This window comes from Odocoileus virginianus, chromosome 26 (assembly GCF_023699985.2).
Source record: "Odocoileus virginianus isolate 20LAN1187 ecotype Illinois chromosome 26, Ovbor_1.2, whole genome shotgun sequence".
Taxonomy (NCBI): Eukaryota; Metazoa; Chordata; class Mammalia; order Artiodactyla; family Cervidae; genus Odocoileus; species Odocoileus virginianus.
Window position 1 is genome coordinate 8,760,053 of NC_069699.1, and position 21,764 is coordinate 8,781,816.

General features: G+C 47.0%; 1 protein-coding gene across 1 annotated transcript in view; it reads left to right on the forward strand.

Annotated features, from left to right (window-relative positions):
* The window catches only part of TRANK1 (tetratricopeptide repeat and ankyrin repeat containing 1), a 93,927-nt gene that overhangs the window by 61,584 nt on the left and 10,579 nt on the right, over window positions 1-21,764 (forward strand). The window contains 7 exon segments of the mRNA XM_020902119.2: window positions 1,344-1,543; window positions 1,830-1,967; window positions 7,591-7,734; window positions 9,192-9,348; window positions 13,405-13,493; window positions 15,560-15,663; window positions 16,763-16,895. Coding sequence (XP_020757778.2) covers window positions 1,344-1,543; window positions 1,830-1,967; window positions 7,591-7,734; window positions 9,192-9,348; window positions 13,405-13,493; window positions 15,560-15,663; window positions 16,763-16,895 — 965 coding nt within the window.

Here is a 21,764-nt window from a genome sequence, read left to right on the forward strand (position 1 = left end):
TTCCACTTGTATTCTTGATATCTTTATATTGCATACTTGTAATAATAGTAGCATTGGATAGTAAAATTTCCCTTCACTGTTTGGTAATAGTAATGGGGACACGTATGCCCATTTCATAGAATTCTATCTGGTGTCGGGCAAAGAGCACACAGCCCATAAGAACAGCAGGAGACCTGGGATGATCTGTATTCAGTCCAGCTCATTACTTTTGAAGCTCTCAGACCTCAGAGTCCCTTGTTGTAAAAATATGGTTGTCTGGTCTGTCTTACCAGGCTGCTGTGAGGATTAAACAGGATAATTGTTATGAAGGAACCTGTTTTATAGTCAGCCTCACTGTCATTGTTACTTCAGCACTTAGAAATGGGACCCAGGGAGAAAGCTCTTTGGAAAATCCTTTATCTAGCTCTGACAATTTTTCTTAGTATAATGCTCTCTCCCCAGGGTATAAACATAGTGGGAAAGGGTGATGCAAGCCGAGGTTGCTGTCCCAGCTGACATTCAACATTTAGGACTTCCCTGGGGGTACAGTGGTTAAGAATCTGTCTGCCAATGCAGGAGACGCTGGTTCGATCCCTAGTCTGGGAAGATTCCACATGCCATGGGGCAACTAAGCCCATGCGCCACAGCCACTGAAGCTCACTCGCTTAGAGCATGTGCTCCACAACAAGAGAAGTCCACCCATGGCAACTAGAGAGTAGCCCCCACCCCCGCAACAGGAGAAAGCCCATGCACAGCAATGAAGACCCAGTGCAGCCAAAAAAAAAATCCAGCTCTTACCATGTAACCTTGTCTCCAGTGCTCTAAGTGCCAATGACTCATGAGAATTCTTATTTCTTTTACACTGTATATTAGCCCTTTGTGTTAGCATCCTAACAGCTCTAAGTGTTTAGATTACATTTCTGCCTTGACTCTTCTTCATAAGGTCATTTTCTCTAACATGAATGTAGTCCAGGAATGAGACTCTACAAAACCTTCTTAGGACAGTAAACACATCCCTGCCTTTGTCTGCTATACCCAGAGTAATACAGAGCCCAAAGTGATAATCTAACTGGACCTGAAAATTGTCCACAATTAGATGTACTCTCAGGACCAATACCGCTTCTCGGGGGGGAAATAGCGAACTAAAATAAGGAAACAAAATACACGGGAGCCTACTAGTTAGGATTCTGGGCCTTAACTGCCAAGGGCCCGGGTTCAACCCCTGGTCGGGGAACTGAGATCCCACAGCCTGCTCAGTGTGGCCAAAAAGATTAAATTAAAAAAAAGACAAAACAACCAAAAGTCCAGCCATGTTGGCGTGTTGTACAACATCTGACTTTTATTTTTTTCTTGTCTTATCCCAGGAATCCTCAATCTGGCATCTGGAGTGGTAGATTTACTTCAGTTCTATTTCCCGGAGTCTTTTGATCGCCTTCCAAGGGATTCTGGCCTTTTTGACGGCCCCCGGCCAATTGTCCTGGAGTCCTGTAGTGTGAGTGACTTGGCAATATTGCTTCGAGGCAACAAAAGAAAAACCCAGCCCATTGAATTTGGAGCCCACCAGGTGAGTTTCTTGAGATTGTATGTTTTAAAACAAAAGGCAGTTTGCAGTTGAAAAAAGGTTTGAGAAGCTGAGTTCTTCCACAAGGTAGAATTCAGTAATTCCTGTCCTAGGATGAGTGAGTGACTAAGTGTTATTAATATTCCCACCAGCCTGGCTGACCTAATCCACGCCAGCACTCCTCTTCGGAGAATTACCTGCCTCCCACAAAAATAGACTCAGCTTCATTAGATTTCTGTTTGTGCAGTGTGAAGTTTTTTCTCTCCAATCCTTTTTTTTCCCCCCCAAGGTGATCCTTGTAGCCAATGAAATGGCAAAGGAGAAAATTCCAGAAGAGCTGGGATTGGCACTTGTGTTAACAGTTTACGAAGCCAAAGGCTTAGAGTTCGATGATGTCCTCCTTTACAACTTTTTTACTGACTCCGAGGTATGTCATACCGAATTCTTTTTTCACACAGCATGTGTATGTCTGAGCTCCACTTGCACTCCGGGAAAAAGCATTTGGAGCTGAGTAGACGAGTTTGTCACAGGTGACCATTTCCGTTTTGGAGCATCATCCATGTGGTGTGAGGTTTTTCTGTGTTTGGATGTGCGTTTTGACACTGGCTGTGGATTGGTTCATAGTGTGTCCTGGGCTGGCTCTCCCCGTGTCCTGCCCTTCCCTGCTCTCTTGGATTCATCTTTTCTGAATGCCTGGTACTCAAGTACCTGCTTCTGTGTTTCACTAGCTACTGTTATCCTTGACTGCCAAGGATGCTCAAGTTGGAGCAAGGTCTAAGGAGAGCCTGACGAATGAAGGCAAGGTTAGCAGTGTCCGCCCTCTGAGGACAGAACTGGGTGAGGTCATTCATAGAGAGACAACTCCGGGAAGACACAGGAGCTTTGGTTCCTGCCGCGGGATCAGGTGATGCAGGGGACGAGAAGAGCCTCCCTGCCTGAGTGCCCTTCTGGCATGGCTTAGCCACCGCTGCTTGCTGCCCTTGCCCACGATGGCAGTGAAAGAGTCCATGGTCTGACCCCCAGTAACCTGTGCCGGCCCGGTTGTTTTGACTTGGCTCCTGAGTCCTTGTGATGGTTTTTCTTCCCGAGCTCAGCACATCATGGATAGAGCCACGAACTCAGTGGTTCTCAGTTTTGTAGCCACTGCTTGCTCTTCACCACCGTCTCTGGTGGGAGCTCAGGCTGGCTGCTGACCATGCTGTTGGATCTCCCGTGGGGACTTAGCTGGCTGCACCCTGGTTCCCCGTGGCAGATTTCCCATCGCACATGGCGCATGCTTTAAGGGGCTGTTTTCATACTCAAATCAAGAGCACTGTTGGCTTCGACTCCTTAAAATCTGCCCCAGAAACAACCCTTTAAAGGGGGTCCTTTGGGTTTTGTTCCTGGTCTTTTTTTTAAATGTCACATTTGCCTTGACGATAACTATGACTTATATTGCTATGGATGCTTTACAGTTTATAAAGTGCTTTTTGAATGCATTATCTCACTTTATTCTCCACCAGCCCTCTGAGGGTGTGTGTATTTTTATGACCTTCATTCTACATGTAAGACCGAGGGTCATGGAAGTGAGTTGCCTGAATTCATAATATAGGTGGCAGAGCTCGGAGATGATCTCAGATGCTCTGAGTTCCAAATCTCATGATATTTCCACTGTACTCCCTTCCTTTTAATGCCCCGCATGCAAACCAAATCAGCTTCCAGAATCTTCCACAATGAACATATCATTACGGTAGCTTAAGTGCATTCCTTTTCTATTGACTTTTGCTAATAAAATCAGATGCACTCTCATTAACCCTAGAACCACTTTTAATCTCTGAGGACTAACTTTTTTCTCTCGTAATACATCCATTGGTCATGGTTGGACCGAGGCTCTTCTAAAAGAGGAAGGGGTAAGACTTTGTTGTTCCTGTCCTTTATTAACTGCCTGTTGTATGCTTGTGCTAGTAAGAAGCTCCATGACTTATGGCTCATAACTTGTAGTCCACTCTGTCTCTCTCCCCTTGATCCTGGGATGGCAAAATCCTGGATACCTTAACCCTAAACTCCCACCAGTAGCTCAGTGAGTTGCATGAAATTAAAAGAATCACAGATTAAGTCTTGTAACACCCACTTCATCCCACAATAGAATGCGAATTCTAGGAAGATTCCTGGTGTGCTGCTTCCCAAATACCAGGGGATGGAATCATGCACTCCCAGCACAGAGGTCACCTTTAGTTTAGCATTTACAACCAGAAGACCAAAAGGTGCCGGTCAGCAAATGAGAGGAGATGCTTCAGTCAAAAGGGAGGACAGTCACATAAGTCCCCACACATCCGTGGTCTGGCTGCTCACGTGGGGTTTCTTTCGAAGAAAGAAGGCTGCTAGAGTATTTGTTGTTTGACACAGGGGAGGACTCCCCTCTCCATCCCTGAAGTGTGTGTCTGGCAGACACCGTGTGTGTGTGTGTGTGTGTGTGTGTGTGTGTGTGTGTGTGTGTGTGTGTAGGGGGCTTCTTGTTGCCCTGGCTTGTGATTCTTCTCTTTAGAGAGTTCACTGTTACCTGTTCAGCCACGTGGACATGAGAGCTATCTTCTGAGATGAGGAGGAACCGAGGAATAGTTAGGTCAAGTCCTCCTCTTGTCAGATTGTTGCCTCACTTGGGGGAGGGGCAGTCATCCTCCCAGTCACCCCCAAATTCTCCTCCTCTGGGGACTTTGAGGGGTGCTTGCCATTGACACTCTGCCCCAGCGGGGAGCCCCTTCCTCCACACTCATGTGTGACTAAGACACGAGGGACTTTCAAAACCACAACTTTAAAGGGTTGCTGAACCAACCTAGACAACAAGCCCCAGAAAGGAAGCCTTGCTGGTAGATTCTAAGCCTTTTTCCTTCACAATACTAATCCCCAGAGAAGCAGCTGGAAGACTTCCAAACGCTTCTTCTTTCTATTGCCAAAATTGCTACCAGCCTGTATTCTTGCCATCCGTACACGTACTCCTTCTTGGAGGCCCTGTCTTGAGAGTGAGAGGTATTTTATTCATGGAAGCAGCTTAGTCATGTGCGTATGAACAGCTTCTCTGCATCTCCCTGCAGCAGTTTTGAAATACAGGTGCTCCTCTGGCCCTTCCAAGTTCAGCCGGCCTGCACCTCTGCCGTCCGCCAGACCCCCTCAGATGTCAGCACGTGGGTCGTGGCCTGCTTTCTCTGGCAAACAAGTTGGGTAAACAGCTTTACAAAGATGAAACGATTTCACAGATGTGTCTTGAATTTTTTTCAGCTTCCAGTTACTTAAATGATAACATGATTCCCATCTCTTCTCAGAACATGGTGATTAATTGCCTAGATGGTTAGTAGCATAACCACTCTTATGTAATAGATAGTGTTTAAAGCATTTAACTTGGTGTTTATAGAGTTTACATTACAGGGGAGCTGAAGGGAGATAATGCATTGTATGCCTCTACCTTTCCATCATCCTTGAAAAGATACATTGGCAGGTATCACCATTTTATAAAAAACTGAAGGATAGGAGAGTTGAGTACCTACTCCCTAAAGACACAGTAAAGTAGGAAATCTGAAATTTCATGGGAGTTCCTGGCTGTAAATACTGCAAGTAATCCAGTCACGTTTGCCTTCCCCTGATCTGCAAACCATGGCCAGGGGCCAAACCCAGCTCACTGCCTGTGAGCTAAGAAAGATTTTTACATTTTTAAATGGTAAAGAAAAAAATCAAAAGGAAAGTAATATTCCGTGGCACGTGAAAATTGTGTTAAATTCAGTTTTAGTGTCAAAAGATAACATTTTATTGTGTTATACCATGCCTATTCATTTACTATTGAATAGGGCTGCTTTGGGGCTTCCCTGGGAGCTCAGCTGGTAAAGAATCTGCCTGCAGTGTAGGAGACCCCAGTTCAATTCCTGGGTCAGGAAGATCCCCTGGAAAAGAGATGGGCTACCCACTCCAGTATTCTTGGGTTTCCCTGGTGGCTCAGATGGTAAAGAATCTGCTTGCAGTTCGGGAGACCTGAGTTCAATTCCTGGGTTGGGAAGATCCCCTGGAGGAGGGCATGGCAACCCACTCCAGTATTCTTGCCTGGAGAATCCCCTTGGACAGAGGAGCCTGGCGGGCTACAGTCCGTGGGGTCAGAAAGAGTCAACACGACTGACGGACTAAACACAGCCCAGCGCAGCAGAGTTGAACAGTTGCAAGAGAAACCATAGAGCCCGCAAAGCCAAAAATATCTGCAGACTCCAGCCTGCAAGTCACCGTGGTTTTGTGCTTTGATTTGGCTTAAATGTGACTATCATGCACTGTGTAGACCCTTGACATTGGTTATCTCCTTTTATTTTTCCAACAAATGTGGGTAGTTCTCTCACCCCCCTTTTACAGAACAGGAAGATGAAACCTAGAAGAGCCATTTTTCTCAAGGTCGCATAATAAATGGACCAATTGGGTTATAAGTTGTTCAGTCTGATTTCAGAGTCCACCTTGCACAGTGTACCCCATGGCTCCTGAATTTTGCTTCATCCTTTTTTTTTTTCTTGTCCTACCTCTTGGCATGTGGGATCTTATTTCACCAGTCAGTGATCGAAGCTGGGCCCCCTGCAGTGGAAGCACAGAGTCCTAACCACTGGACTGCCAGGGAATTCCTTTGTTCTAGCCTTGACTGAATCACTTGGTTAGGAAATCTTGCCACTTGTATCTTTTTTTTCCTAAATCATAAGAAAATAATTTTAATTTTTTATTCTTACATTTCTTATCATTCATATATTCAGTGAAAATATTTCAAATTATTTACACTTTGGATGCAATTACATCTCTTAATCTTGGTCGTTTACTGAAAAACAATTATGTGAAAAGTCCATCATAGCAGCATGCTAAGTCACTTTAGTTGTGTCCAACTCTTTGCAACCCTATGGACTGTAGCCTGCCAGGCTCCTCGGTCCATGGGCTTCTCCAGGCAAGAATACTGGAGTGAGTTGCCATGCCCTCTTCCAGGGGATCTTCCCAACCCAGAGATCAAACCTGTAGCCCTTATGTCTCCTGCATTGGCAGCTGGGTTCTTTACCACTATTGCCACCTGGGGAGTCCCCCCCACCCCACTTATAACGCAACTAGTAATTTTGCTGACATAAAGGCAAGACTATATATTTTATAGAATAGATGTAAAAATAATTTATGAATTAACAACTTTTTATCTTATTACTCATCTAAACATTGGTAACTATTCACATGTAACACCAGTAGTTAAATTTTTATCATCTTTGTTATTTGTGATTCTGAGTCATACGAAACCCAGAACTTAACACAAATTCGTCTGTGTTTATATTTTTAGACATTTTTTATTGGGCAACATTGGCTTATAAGTTGCTTGTGTACAGGGTTGTATTTCTGCTTCTATTAATACATACCGTACAGCATACTGACCACCAAAAATTTAGTTTCCGGGACTTCCTTGGCAGACCAGTGATTAAGACTCTGTGCCTCCAGCACAGGGGATGTGGGTTCGATTCCTGGTAGGGGAACTAAGCGCCCACATGCCTTGAGGGCATGGCCAAAAAATAAAAAATATAAATGAACCTTAAAAAACTTAGTTTCCACTTATCACTATACAGTTGATAGCTTTCCATCTGTGACAACATGGATGGACCCCGAGGGTACCATGCTAAGCATCACCTGTGTCTTAACGACTGAACCTAAGTGGAATTTCTTAAACACATTGTGAATAGAGATGAGGACACTGGTTTCCTCTCTCCATTCTGTGTGTGAGCATGCCTTCAACAACAGGAAGCTCCAGGCCCTAACATTTCTCCTGGAAGTGAGCACTTGTATTACTTCTTGGCTGTCTGGGCCGAGTGTCTGGGGGTCTTTCCGGTAATGTCCTGGTCCCTACCTGGGCCACCTGGGCTCAGACCCCCACTGAGGCCATACAACAGCCCTGTCCTCCCCGAGGTGCTGAAGGCCTGGCCCCTATGCCAGGCAAAGGGGACCCAGTTCTCCAGGAGGCCCAGGGAGGATGGGTGTATACCATGGAAGCATTTTCTGCTGGTCTTGCATTTGTCTTCATTGTTCAGGCTTACAAGGAATGGAAGATCATTTCTTCATTTACTCCATCCTCCGAGTGCAGAGAGGAAAGCCAGCCAATGATTGAGGTGCCCTTGGAAAATTGCAGCTCCTCCCAGGGCCGGGCTCTCCCAGTGAATCCGGAAATGTACAAGGTGAGTATCGGCCAGGGGTCCACAGGCGGGTTTGACGGGAACCAGTGAGCAGGGCTCGGCTGAGAAGACGGGGTTAGAGGCAGAGCCTGTGCTTCGAATCTTCCTGGCTGTTAGCACCAGGGCATGGAGGACAGGAAAGGGATGGAGCCCATCTCAGCGCCGGTGAGCCCTGCTTCTCAAAGACAGCCAGGCTTGATGGGGGCTACCACAGAAGGGTAGTACCTTCTCTTCACCTCTGGAGCTCATCTCTGTTCAGAAATGGGGAACTCAGAAGTGAAGTCCACGACTGTAGTCAGTAGAGACCGCTGTCTTCCAGCCTTGTTGTGAAGGGACCCTGCTTCCCTGAACATCCCAGTTCCATCTCTCAGAAGGAGGCCAGAGATGAGAAGCTCTGCAGAGTTCTCGAGAGGCGTCAAGAGTTAGGGCAACATTACAGAAAACCGAACCAGCCAGACTGAAAGCTTTGGGAGAAACTATTGATAATAGCTTAGTTTTATGTCTCCTACAAAGTAGAAAACAAACAGAAGAGCAGTTATCCGGCTGTTTCTGTAAATATCTGGAAGGCTCTGCACATAGTTGTTAAGTCACCGTCAAACTTTACAAGCCTCTGGGTGGGCACAAATCCACTGTTGTTTTAGCAGGCTCTTAGTTTTCCAACGAGGGATTGAACATATGCCCTTGGCACTGAGAGTTCAGAGTCTTTAACCACTACTTGTTTCATCGCTAAGTTGTGTCCAACTCTTTCTGACCCCATGGAGCCCGCCAGGCTCCTCTGTCCATTGGATTTCCCAGGCAAGAATACTGGAGTAGGTCGCCATTTCCTTCTCCAGGGCATCTTCCTGACCAAGGGATCAAACCCAAGTCTCCGGCATTGGCAGGTAGCTTCTTTACCCCTGAACCACCAGGGAAGCCTCCTAACCACCAAACTACCAGGGAATTCTCACTGCTTCGATTTTAAAGTGAGTTACAATAGGAACTTCCCTGGTGGTCCAGTGGCTCAGATTGTGCTCCCAATGCAGGGGACCCAGGTTTGAATCCCTAGTCAAGAACTAGATCTCACATACTGCAACTCAAGGTACCACATGCTACAACAAACACCCAGCACAGTCAAATAAATAAAGAGAAAACACTTTAAAAAGTAAGTTACAGTCATTGGATAGGATGTGAGCATTGGGGTAAACGGAGTGAAAAATGCATGGGATCTCTCTGTAGTATCTTTGTAACTTCTTATGAATCTGTAATTATTTCAAAATGGACAAGCACAGCAGGCTCAAGGGTAGGCCGGTGCTTCCCCGTCCTGTGGCCTCGGGGAGTTCCCCACATGCGCTCAAGTCTGAGCTGTACTTTGTGAAAGTTACCATTTGAATATTTCTCCAAAATGGGAGTGAGCCCCTTGAAGTGAGACACCTTGTACTGTAGCCTCAAGACTCACGTCTTTGCATCGATCTTGCCTTTAGCTCCTCAACGGGGAGCTGAAGCAGCTGTACACGGCCATCACCCGGGCTCGGGTCAACCTCTGGATCTTTGATGAAAACCCAGAGAAGCGGGCTCCTGCGTTCAGATATTTCATGAAGAGGAAATTTGTCAAGGTTGTGAAAACGGACGAAAACAAAGGTGAGCACTCAAGATATTCTGGCTGTTGGTGAGAATGCCTGTTACTCTTCACCTGCTGTATGGCCAGGGGTAAAGGGTATAGTTTTTGGAAAGCACTTTTTCCCCATATTCTTCTGAGAAATGAGTGTTCCTCTTTATTGCTAAAGTGCATGGGAGAGTGGGGTTGTAATGAGATTGGGAGGGTTGACTCCTTCAGGAAGGACTGTTATTTGTCCTTCAAAGGTGAGAGTCAGGGGCAAAGGTTAGAGAAGATAGGCTTTATTGGAAGAAGACAAATTTCTGTGGGCTTTTGGGCAGCTGATTGGCGATATCTATTAAGATAAAGAAAGCACCTGCCTTTTAACCCAGTAATTCCACTTCTAGGGATCCATCCAGGATACTCTTGTTTGAAATCTCCAAGATAACAATACATGCACCAGAGTGCTCATTACAGCCCCACTGATAATTGTAAGAAACGAGATATGACTTAAGTGTCCTTGAAGGTGAAACTGTTTCCAGCGGCTCCTCTGGTGTTGGACTGGTGGGTGTGAGGTTGTTAACTAGATGTGGACCTCTTTAACTTTTCACCATTATACCCTTCTGTGCTGTTTGCCGTGTTTTGAGTTTTTGTAGACCAACATTATCATGTATTGTTTTCATAATTTACAAAAGCTAGCTAATTAAAAAATGGAATGAAGTGCTCCTGATGGGATAACTAGGAGAGAAATAATCAACTCTCATGAAGAAGAAAACTGTTCTGTTTCTTGGGGGAGGCTGGCTCCTCCGAGCCAGGGTGAATTCCTCCAGAGATGGGAGGAAAGTCCCAGGGTCCACAACAAACCAGTAAGCCAGTTTTAGGGAGGCTGTTTCCCGTTCCAGCCAAAGGCTCAGTCGGGGACTGGGGTTAGACGCTCTGGTTCTGGGACCTGACCGTGGTTCTGTAAAGGAAAAGTTGAAGATTTGAGGTTAAGTTGCCTTCTCATTAGAACTCTCCACCTGTGCAGCCGCAGGGTTTAACTCAGCTCCCACTTTCTCTCCTGGTCCTCCACTTCCGCAACTATTAATAAAAGCAGAATGAGTGGGTTGGCCTACCATGGTGGTTTTTATTCTTTCTGGCAGCTCATAGTCCTTTTTTTCTCACAATCTGGCACCTGTTATAAGGGATCATCAAGATAGGCCATTGAAAACATTTTTTTATTTTATATTGGAGTATAGGTGATAAACAATGTTATGTTAGTTTCAGGTGTACGGCAAAGTGATTCTGTTATACATATACATGTATCTATTCTTTTTCAACTTCTTTTTTCCATTTAGGTCATTGTGTAATAATACAGTTCCCTGTGATTTACAATAGGTCCTTGTTGGTTATCTATTTCAAAGATAGCAATTTTTTTTTTTAATTTACAAAATTAAAAAAAAAAAAGGATTGCCATTTATCTCTTGGCTACATGAAGAATACAAGAAATCCAGCCTTCATGTGTGTTGTGAGCTGCGTGTGGTAAAGTCTTTGAGGACATCTGTTTCTACCATGCGGGGAACTGGGGATGAGCGTGGTGACCTTGCAGTTGGGGGCTTCTTCACTGCGCCCCAGCAGAGCTCACCAGCCAGATGTGGGGATACTGCAGGGCTTTGCTGCGGGAATAAGATGTCACCTGGGCGCTCGGTGCACGTGGTGTCACAGCTAGATGCTGCAGAGTCAGCTTTGCACACAGTTCATGGCCCCAGGGAGGGTCAGGCTGCAAGGATCAGCATGTCCTTATGCACCTTCTAGACAAAGCTGACCTATCAGCCTGGCTCCGTCAGTTGACATCCGTTGCCCCGGGAGTCTCAGATCTTTCTGGCTCAGATTTGGCTTCAGCATTTGCCAGATAGTCAGCCTTTCATGTTTCTCATGAAGCTGTGGACTCGGAACCCCCAGGGAGTGTCGATCCCTGGCTGACGATGCTTCGGGGTCATCAAAAGGAGAGGGCCAGTGCAGTCATCACCAGCGGCTGAGGCTCATAGACAGGACCAACATGAGGTGGTTTCAGTAGTCTGTATCCACCAACAAGAATGTGTCAGATTGCGGGAATCGCTGGGTGGTCCGGTGGTTAGGACTCTGTGCTTTCACTGCTGAGGGTCCAGGTTCCATCCCTGGTCAGGGAATTAAGATCTCACAAGGTGTATGGCCAGGAAAAAGAAAAAAACAACGTGTCAGGTTGCTTCCTGTGATGAGGGCAAAGTGCACACTTGAAAATACTGTCACATCCCGTCACCTTGTCTCTTGCTAAAGCCCAGCATGGGAGTTTGCCAAGAGCAATGTGCCTTTGGGTTTTCAAGGAGGAATTAGAAATTATTGTCTGTCTTCTAATTCATGAAGGTAACACAGTTCAAAAAACAAAGAGTATCCTTTCCCACCCCCACCTCCTTCTTCCAAAACCCACCATGACCTGGTTTGGTAAGCTAAACTCTATGTTACATGACTGCTAGACAGACAACATAGGTGTTCATCTGTTCCAGCTGCCCCAGCAAAGCACCACGGACTGGGTGGCTTATACAACAGAAATTACTGTCTCAGTTCTGGAGGCTGGAAGTCTACGATCAATCAAGCTGTAGGTGGTTCGGTTTCTCTGAGGCCTCTCTTCTTGGCTGTGTACTGTCTTTCCTCTGTGTCAGCTCCTGGTATCTCTTTGTATATGTTATTCTCTCTTTTCTTCCCTATTTTTTTGGCCACACCATGCGGCATGCAGGGTCTTAGTTCCCCGACCAGGGATCAGACCCGTGCCCACTGCAGTGGAAGCTCTGAGTCTTCACCACTAGATTGCCAGGGAAGTTCCTATAAGGATGGCCTTCTCATTCTTAGTCACTTGTGCGGTTTCTATGTCCCACTTCAGCTTGCAACCCTGTGGACCGTAGCCTTTATTTTGGACTGCAGCATGACTGCAACCATGAAATTAAAAGATGCAGACAAGTGCTCGGGCCTGGTGCACTGGGAAGACCCAGAGGGATCAGGTGGAGAGGGAGGTGGGAGGGGGGACCGGGATGGGGAATACATGTAAATCCATGGCTAATTCATTTCAATGACAAAAACCACTGCAATGATGTAAAGTAATTAGCCTCCAACTAATAAAAATAAATGGAAAAAAAAAGAAATTAAAAGATGCTTGCTCCTTGGAAGAAAAACTATGACCAACCTAGACAGCATATTCAAAAGCAGAGACATTACTTTGCTGACAAAGGTCCATCCAGTCAAAGCTATGGTTTTTCCAGTAGTCATGTATGGATGTGAGATTTGAACCATAAAGAAAGCTAAGCACCAAAGAACTGATGCTTTTGAACTGTGGTGTTGGAGAAGACTCTTGAGAGTCCCTTGGATGGCAAGGAGATCAAACCAGGCAATACTAAAGGAAATCAGTCCTGAATATCCATTGGAAGGACTGATGGTGAGACTCCAATACTTTAGCCACTTGATGTGAAGAACTGACTCATTGGAAAAGACCCTGATGCTGGGAAAGATTGAAGGCAGGAGGAGAAGGGAACGACAGGATGAGATTGTTGGATGGTATCACCGACTGGATGGACATGAGTTTGAGCAACTTTGGGAGTTGGTGATCGACAGGGAAGCCTGGCATGCTGCAGTCCATGGGGTTGCAAACAGTCAGACATGACTAAGTGACTCAACTGAGCTGATTGGACCATCGCCTGCCAGGCTCCTCTGTCCATGAGACTCTCCAGGCAAGAATACTGGAGTGGGTTGCCATGTGCTCCTCCAGGGGATCTTTCTGACCCAGGGATGGCACCTGTGTCTCTTATGTCTCCTGCATTGCAGGGAGATTCTTTACCACTGTGCCACCTGGGAAAGCCTGCCCTTCTTCTTATAAGGATGCCCATCAGATTGGATCAGGGCCCGCCCACATGGCCTCATTTTACCTTAACCACCTCTTTACAGACTCTGTCTCCAAATATAGTCAAAACTCCAAGTGACAAAGTTTAGGGCTTCAACACTTGAAATCTGTCACAACAAAATCGAGCCCTTAACAACAGGTTTCAGTGAAGGAATCTGCAGAGAGGCAAACCCACGTTTCTCTTTCCTTTTAGACCTTGATGATAGCATGTTTGTTAAGACCTCGACCCCTGGGGAGTGGATCGCACAAGGAGATTACTACGCTAAACACCAGTGCTGGAAGGTATGTGGTGAGTCTGCGTGTCCCGGGGCCTCATCGGGCCTCACCAGCCGGTCTCTCATCACTGTATTTGTCCCCGGGATGGCAGGGGGGGGCGGTCATGGGTCATGTTGCTCGGCTGCTCTCACTTCTGTAACATCAGGTCACCTGCCGTGCAGAGAGCTCCCTGTCCTCCTCCTCCCCATGTACAGTCAGGGCCACCTTTCATTTTGACCAAGTGCCAGCAGGTGATCATGGGAACAGGGAGGGTCCCGGCCTCTGCCTGCTGAGGATTCCTTCCATCGGGAGGGACGGGGAATAGGCTGCACTCCCCATGGGAGAAGCTGTAGAGATGCTTCGTGAGGGGGATGGGTACAGAGAAGGGTTGAAAGCCTGTGGTCACCCCTGCCGTCAGGTGTGAGGGAGGAGAAGGCAGGTTGCACTGCTGTGTGTTTGGCTATGTCAGGATAGGATTTCCATAAACCTCCAGCTGCAGAAGCTGGCTGAGCCCCGAACTGTATTCACTGCCCATCCTTGTGATTGGCAAGGAACACTAAGCACCTGGCTATTGTTATAAAACCAAGACTTTTTTTTTCATAGAGGGGATATGGAGGAGCTGTGAGCAGTGGGAAGTGGGTATGAAATGGGAAAACTATATTCACTCTTTCCCTTACTCCTTGCAGAACACAGCTGGTGTTCTACATGTTGCCCATGGATTTCCAATTCTTTATCCCTTTGAAAATACCTTTTGGATGTTTGCCTCTAAAATCTTTCGAGGGGAGCAGCACGGATGAGACTGTTCTCAAAAGCCTCCTGCTCAGCTGAGTTTATTTTGGCTCCACACAAGGGCTTTGGGACTCAGGAGTCTTACTGATTTTGGCTGCATGTCAGTGAGTGTCCCAGAACCACCGTACAAATGGAAACCCCTTGAGATTCATTCGCTGAGCATATTCCTGTTGAGCAGTGAGCCCTGCATTGTGTTTAGCTCGGGGGGATGGGACGGTAGGCATGACAGATATACAGAAGAGGGCACGGTGCTGGCTGTTCCCCCGTGTCATAGATGAATGACCAGCTGCCTTCAGAACCAACTGTCGTGGATAGAGAAGCCAGGGAAGGCTGCTCTGAGGGGAGCCTCGAGCTGGGACCTGTAGGATAAATGAAGTCAACCAGGTAGAGAAGGGATGGAAGAGCATTTCGATTAGAGGGAAGAATGTGTGCAAAGGCCCTGTGGCAGAAAGGAGCATGGCATGGGTCAAGAATGAAAGGAGGCCCACAGGACTGGGGAGTCTGGAATAGAGAGTCTGGTGGTGGGGGGTGGGAAGGGGGAGAGATGATGTCCTATCCATGACGTCAGTAAGTTTCACCTAATCCTTCCCTTGCCCACCCTGAGACCTATTCTCTACATGCTGGGCAGAACATGAACTTCTGCCTTGGAGACATGATGTCAGCAGCTTTCTGCCGGCAGGACACAGGCCGACTCCCCTGGGACAGAGATCTGCCACTTTCTATTTGCTCCGCACGGGTCTGCATGTGACAAAGGTCTGGTCAGTCATCTTCTGAGTTGTGAGTTGGGACACCACCACTGTCCCTGTTTCTACCCAGTAGGTGTGCTTCCACTGTTCCACCAACCCTGCCCACTAGCCTTGGTTGTTACCGACCAGAGGGGACCTGTGTTGAACCCAGAAAAGCTGCTGGGTGACCTGGGGCCAGTTTGTTCACGTCCTTGACCTGAGGATGCTATCAAATACAGTGAGAAGGATGAAACATCTCCTGCGTGGCTGTTGAAGATTAGATGAGAGTGTTGTTATGGTGACCTGTAAAAACATGTGTGAAGTGCCTTTTCCATGGCTTCTGGCTGTTTCCAAAAAGAAGCTTTGAGTCTGAAGTGTTAACCGCTAACTCTGTTGGGCTTTATCCTCTGTGGCTGTTTTCTTCAACATCTCAGCATCTTCCTGCCCCTCCTCTTGAATTCGGCTGCAGTGAGACCCGGTGCTTTGTCTGTGCCAACATGGAACAACACATGCTTTAACTCTTATTCCTGCATCCTGTCCATGGCCTTGCTGGGAATAGAAACCTTTGGTCTATTCCAGGTTGCTGCCAAATGTTACCAAAAGGGAGGGGCGCTTGAGAAGGAGAAGCTGGCTCTGGCCCACAACACCGCCCTGAACATGAAATCCAAGAAAGTCAGCGTCAAGTAAGAGTCCTGGGGGGAAGGGGGGGCTTCCCTGGAGGTCCAGTGGTTAAGACTCTGCCTTCCAATGCAGGTTGTACAGGTCTGATCCCACATGCCTTGAGGCCAGAAGCAGTACTGTAACAAATTCAATAAAGACTTTAAAAATGGTCCCTAGATGTTAAAGAAGGTGTGGTACGTATATACTGGATACTAGTCAGCCATAAAAAGGAACGCATTTGAGTCAGTTCTAATGAGGTGGATGAAAAGTGAAAGTTGCTCAGTAGTGTACGACTCTGCAACCCCATGGATATATAGTCCATGGAACTCTCCAGGCCAGAATACTGGAGTGGGTAGCCTTTCCCTTCTCCAGGGAATCTTCCCAACCCAGAGATCGAGCCCAGGTCTCCCGCATTACAGGCAGATTCTTTGTTGGCAAGCCCAAGAATACTGGAGTGGGTAGCCTTTCCCTTCTCCAGGGGATCTTCCCAACCCAGGAATTGAACAGGGGTCTCCTGCACCGCAGGCAGATTTTTTACCGACTGAGCTATGAGGGAAGCCGTAATGAGGTGGACGAACCTAGAGCCTGTTATACAGAGTGATGTAAGTCAGAAAGAGAAAAGCAAATGCCATATGTTAACACCCGTGTACAGAATCTAGAAAGCTGGTACTGATGAACCTATTTGCAGGGCAGGAATAGACACGCAGACATAGAGAAGAGACTTATGGACAAGAGCAGGGAAGGAAGGAGAGGGTGAGATGGGGACAGTAGCATGGAAACATATACACTACCACGTGTAAAACAGATAGCCAATGGAAACTTGCTATATGACTCAGGAAACTCATTCTGGGGGTCTGTAACAGCCTAGAGTGATGGGGAACGGTGGGAGGTGGGAGGGAGCTGCAAGAGGGAGGAGATGTATACTCACCTATGGCTAATTCATGGTGATGAGTGGCAGAAATCAAACCAATATTGTAAAGCAATTATCCTTCAGTTAAAAATAAATAAAATTTTAAAACAAAGAGTCTCAGGGGTCATTTCAGATTTGCTCTGATGGGAGCCGCCAGTTCAGTCTATTGGTGTCGTAGCTCGTGAAACTCTGTTCTGTCTCCCCCCTCCCAGGGAAAAGCAGGTGGAGTATTTGGAGCTGGCTAAGACCTATTTGGAGTGCAAGGAGCCCAAGCTGTCCCTTAAGTGTCTGAGCTACGCCAAGGAGTTCCAGCTGTGTGCCCAGCTGTGTGAGCGGCTGGGGAAGGTACGCCTGGCCCGCGGCTGCCCCTGGGAGAACTGGGCTCCGCTGGGCAAGGGGGGGCCCAGCTTCCCTCCTCCTGTATCAGGGAGGGCTCCTGTCCTCCCGAGAGAGGGGTTGGCCGTGTTGATTCTGTGGGTGGCCCTTCTTTCTCCACTTGCTCAAAGATTTAGATGGTTCCAAGAACTCTGTGTGTGTGTGTGTCCACGTCTCTACAAACGTTTGTGACCCCTTATTAACCACAGGGAGGGCAAATGTTCACATAAGGGAAAACAGGTTTTCAAATAGTCCTGCCTTCTCTTTCTCTGTGTTCAGTCTGGAGTCAGCCTGGGTGGACGGTCTGGCTCATACATGCTGGTTTCTCTGTGTCCCGGCACTTACTCCAGGTCTGCAGGAACCAGTCTGGCAGCCGCTAGCCACAGGTGGCTACTTAATGAAACATTTAAGTTAATTACAGTGTAATAAAGTAAAAAATTCAGTTCCGAAGTCTTACAAGCCACATTTCAAGTGCATGCTGTGATGGAACATGTCGGTCATTCTAGAAGTGCCGGTGGAGAGGCTGGTGGTCCAGGACACAGGACCGTCAGCATGGTCGGTGGGCTGCATGGCAGACTGCTGTCGTCTGTAATGAGATGGACTCCCCGGGGGAGAGTGGGCACTTAGAGATTTTTATGGCCATTTGGCATTGCTCTGACATCCGAGTGGTGGTGATTTTCTTCGTCATTCATCTGTCTTCCTTTTTATTGAGATATAATTGGTGTATATCCTTATATTGGTCTTAATTGTACAACACTCATGATTCAACACAAAGCTGTATTACGCAATGATCATGGCAGTAAGTTTGGTTAATGTCCGTCACCACACATAGTGACGGTCTTTTTTTCTTACGATGGGAAAATCTAAGATCACCTTCATTTGTATGTGGGAGCAGAAAAATAAACGAACAAATAGAACAGAACAGGAACAGAATCGCAGATATAGAGAACAAACCAGTGGTTACCAGCGAGGACTGGCAAAATAGGTGAGGGTTAAGAGGTACAAACCACCAGGTATAAAATAAGTAAGTTACAGGATATGATGTACAGCACAGGGAATGTAGCCAATATTTTATAGTAGCTTTGTATGGTGTGTAATCTGTAAAAATAACAAATTCAGGTGTTTACACCTGAAAGTAATATAATATTATAAATAAACTATATTACAATAGAAAAATAAACGTTTAAAATAAACGTCTACTCTGTCATCAACTTTCAAATATACAGTATTATTAACTAGTCAAATCCTGTACATGAAGCAGTTCATTTAAAATTTTTTAATTAAGAAATTTTTTTATTGAGATAGAGCTGAAGTACAGTAATATTATGTTACAGTGCACAGTGTAGTGATTCACAGTTTTTAAAGGTTATACTCTATTTATAGTCATTATAAAGTACTAACTATATTCCCCATATTATACAAAATATCCTTGTAACTTATTTTATACCTAATACTTTATACCTCTTAATACTCTACTTCTCTCTTGCCCCTCCCCCCAAACTGGTAACGACTCTTTTGTTCACCGTATCTATAAGTCTTCTTTTATGCTTTATTCACTGGTTTGTTGTATTCTTTAGATTCCACATGTAAGTGATATCATACAGTATTTTTCTGATTTTTTTTCATTTAACATAATGTCCCGAAGTCCATCCATGTTTCTGCCAGTGGCAAAGTTTCTTTCTTTTTAACGGTTGAATAGTATTCCATTTGTGTATGTACCACATCTTTGTTCAGTCATCTGTGGATGGACACTTAGGTCGTTTCCATATCTTGGCTACTGTAAATAGTACAGAGCAGTTCATTTTACCGTACCTGTTGTGGTGGGTTGGATGTGACGCCATCTGGCCCTTACCGCGGGTGCTGTATTTCTGCCTGCATTGAGCATTATGACCCTCCAGTAGGGAGCAGAGTATCCGGGTCTGTATGTGACCTGGAGGAACTCCTGAACCACGGCTTTGGGCAGGGTGGGGATGGTGCCTACTGGGAAGTTTGAAGTGTGGCCCCTAGTCAGTGTCAGAAAAGGTTGGACCCTCCCTCCTGCCACGGCTGCCCGCCTCACCCCATGTGTACTATGCGATGTGACTCCTTAGGATATGGGAGATGGGGGATGGAATGGGGATTTCAATGTGGGTAGGAAGTTTGGATAGTAAGATTCCAGGAACTAGATGGTTTCCAAACTCTCCATCTTCCTTTGTCTCCCAGCCTCCAATCTCCAAGGCACCCCCTTGGGCCCTAAGCGGTGACAGCTGCAAGGGACAGACCTGAACCTGTCACTTCTCCCTGTTTGCCTGGCAGTGTCCGTGCTGGCTGAGCCAGAGACCCCATCCTTGCCTGCTCATCTTGCCTCCCCGAGGCTGCCGAGCTCCGCCTCTGAAAATGAGATGGGGTCCAGGAGGGCAGATATCCAGCCCGTGCCCCTTCTACGACCCCAGTCCCTTCAAGATGTGGAGGCCACCCTGTTCCTGGAGACATGCCTACCAGCCTTCGTCACATCCCTAGGGTTGACCACTGGGGCCACCTCCTTCCACCTTCTCTACCTAGCACATTCCAGCATTTCTGAGCCCCATCCGGGGAAGAGTCTGGTCCCTTTCTTTGCTCAAGGCCCTCCCTGGAAGGATGTTCAACCCTCAGCCACTATCAGACCTCTTGTGGTCATCCAGCAAACTAGCCAGCATGATACACATTGACCGTCTTTTGCAAAATCCCTAGGCTAAACGGCCTCTCTGTTCCCTGCTCCCAAACATGTGCTGATCCTGGGGAGAGGGTGGATGAGGGGGGCCATGGGAGCAGGAGGTTTCCTTTTAGGGATTCCTCTGCTTTGCCTGCCTGCTGCATCTCTAAAGAGCAACACGGTTTCCCTGGAAACTGCTCAGGGCCCTTGCTCTGGGTGCTGGAGCTCAGAGACCCACTTGGGGGCCTGCTTAAAACAGTCAGCCCTTCTCTCTCTTGATCCAGTTGGGTGCACGCTTGCACCTAAGCGGGGGGTGCCCTATGTTCATCCCAGGGGGTTTCTTTCTGAGTAGTCAGCCTTGTTGAGGAGAGGAAAAGATGGCTAGAGGTGATGATTATGGAGTTTGATTGATGTAGCAAGATGGGTCTGGGAGTTCCCTGGTCTGTGAGGTCTCTGGATGTAGCAGAAATGCACACCTGAATCTTGTTCATAGTTCGGCATTTTGTGTTGCTTCTCTTGTTAAATAAAACCCAGCTGAGGTTTATTCGAGGGTCTGGCGAATTGCATTTTTTTTTGTCCCCTTGTGATTCTGTTTTCTCTTGGGAACTCAGATGCAGCCAGTCGAGTTAGGAAATGAAATATTCAACAAATAGGTAGACCCTTGCTCCCACCCGGGGGTGTGCCGGGTACTGTGGGTGCTTGGCGGTCAGCAGGCCGCCAAGCGGGGGCCTCTGCCTCTGTAGTCTCCCTCTCTGGCGTGGGAGGGAGATGACAGAGCTGGTAGTACAGAAGAGGTCTGCAGGGATGAGGGCTGGCAGAGGGGACAGAGGATGTCAAGTGTTAGCTGGTTTTTTTTTTAAATGTGGAACGCTTTAAAAATATTATTGAATTTGTTACAGCACCGTTTCTGTTTTATGTTTGGGTTTTTTGGCTTCGAGGCATGTGGGGTCTTGGCTCCCCAACCAGGGATAGAACCCGCCCCCCCACCCCCGTTTGCATTGGAAGGCGAAGTCTTAACCACTGGATCCCCAGAGAAGTCTCATGGTGTTACTGTTTGAGGTGGAGGCAGGGTCAGGGAGCTGACTTTTGCACAGAGATCACCATAGCTGGAGGGCGTCGCAGACAAAAGCCCTCAACATGGGAGAGTGTGGTCGAGTTTGAAAAACAGCAAGGAAGCCAGTTTGACCGGAGCAGAGAGAGTGGGGTCAAAATGGTAAAATGAGCCAGAGAGGATGGCTAGAACGAATCAGCTAGGGTCTCGTGGTTCATGGTGTGCTCAGCCGTGTCCGGGGACTGTATCCCTTGAGGCTTCTCTGCATGGAATTTCCCAGGCAAGGATACTGGAGTGGGTTGCTGGGCCATGGTAGGGACTGGATTTGTTCAGGCATGAGGGGGAGCCAGTGAAAGTTCTGATTGGAGGAACGATGTGAAACAACTTACTGGAATACTCCATGGAGAGTTCGGTAGGCAGTAGAAGCAGAAAGACCAGTTAGGAGGGTCGAGTAGTGGCTTAGGCTCAGAAGTTGCAGGTTGGGTTGCCTCCCCAGTGGTGCAGGTGCTGAGAAGTCCTGTCCAGTTCAAGAAATGTCGGGAGAGCCAAGTCAATGGGATTCAAGTTTCCCCCACTGCAAATTGCCAGTTCATGCCCTTTGTCTAGCTTTCTCGAACAACATCTTTTTCTTTTGTTTGCAGGAATCCATCTTATGTTCTAGACCTGCCTACTCTAGTATAGGAGCCAGTGGCCACATGTGGCAATTTATATTAAACTTAATGAAACTTAAAAATTTAGTCCCCTGACTGTCCACACGTTCCCTGTGCCCACTGTTCACATGTGTCTGGGTGCTTAGGTGCTCAGTTGTGTCTGACTCTTTGCGACCCCATGGACTGCAGCCTCCTCTGTCTGTGGAAGTCTCCAGGCAAGAATACTGGAGTGAGTAACCTTCTCCAGGGGATCTTCCCAACCCAGGAGTCGAACCCAGGTCTCCCCCATTGCAGGCAGATTCTTTACCATCTTAGCCACCAGGGAAGCCTCGACATGTGTCTAGGGGATACAAAATTGGTCAGATAGATGGATAAACAGATATAGAACATTTCCATCTTCACAAAAGACTCCCTCTGACAGTGCTGGTCTATATATAATGTTTCCATTCTCTCTGTTAACTTCCTTT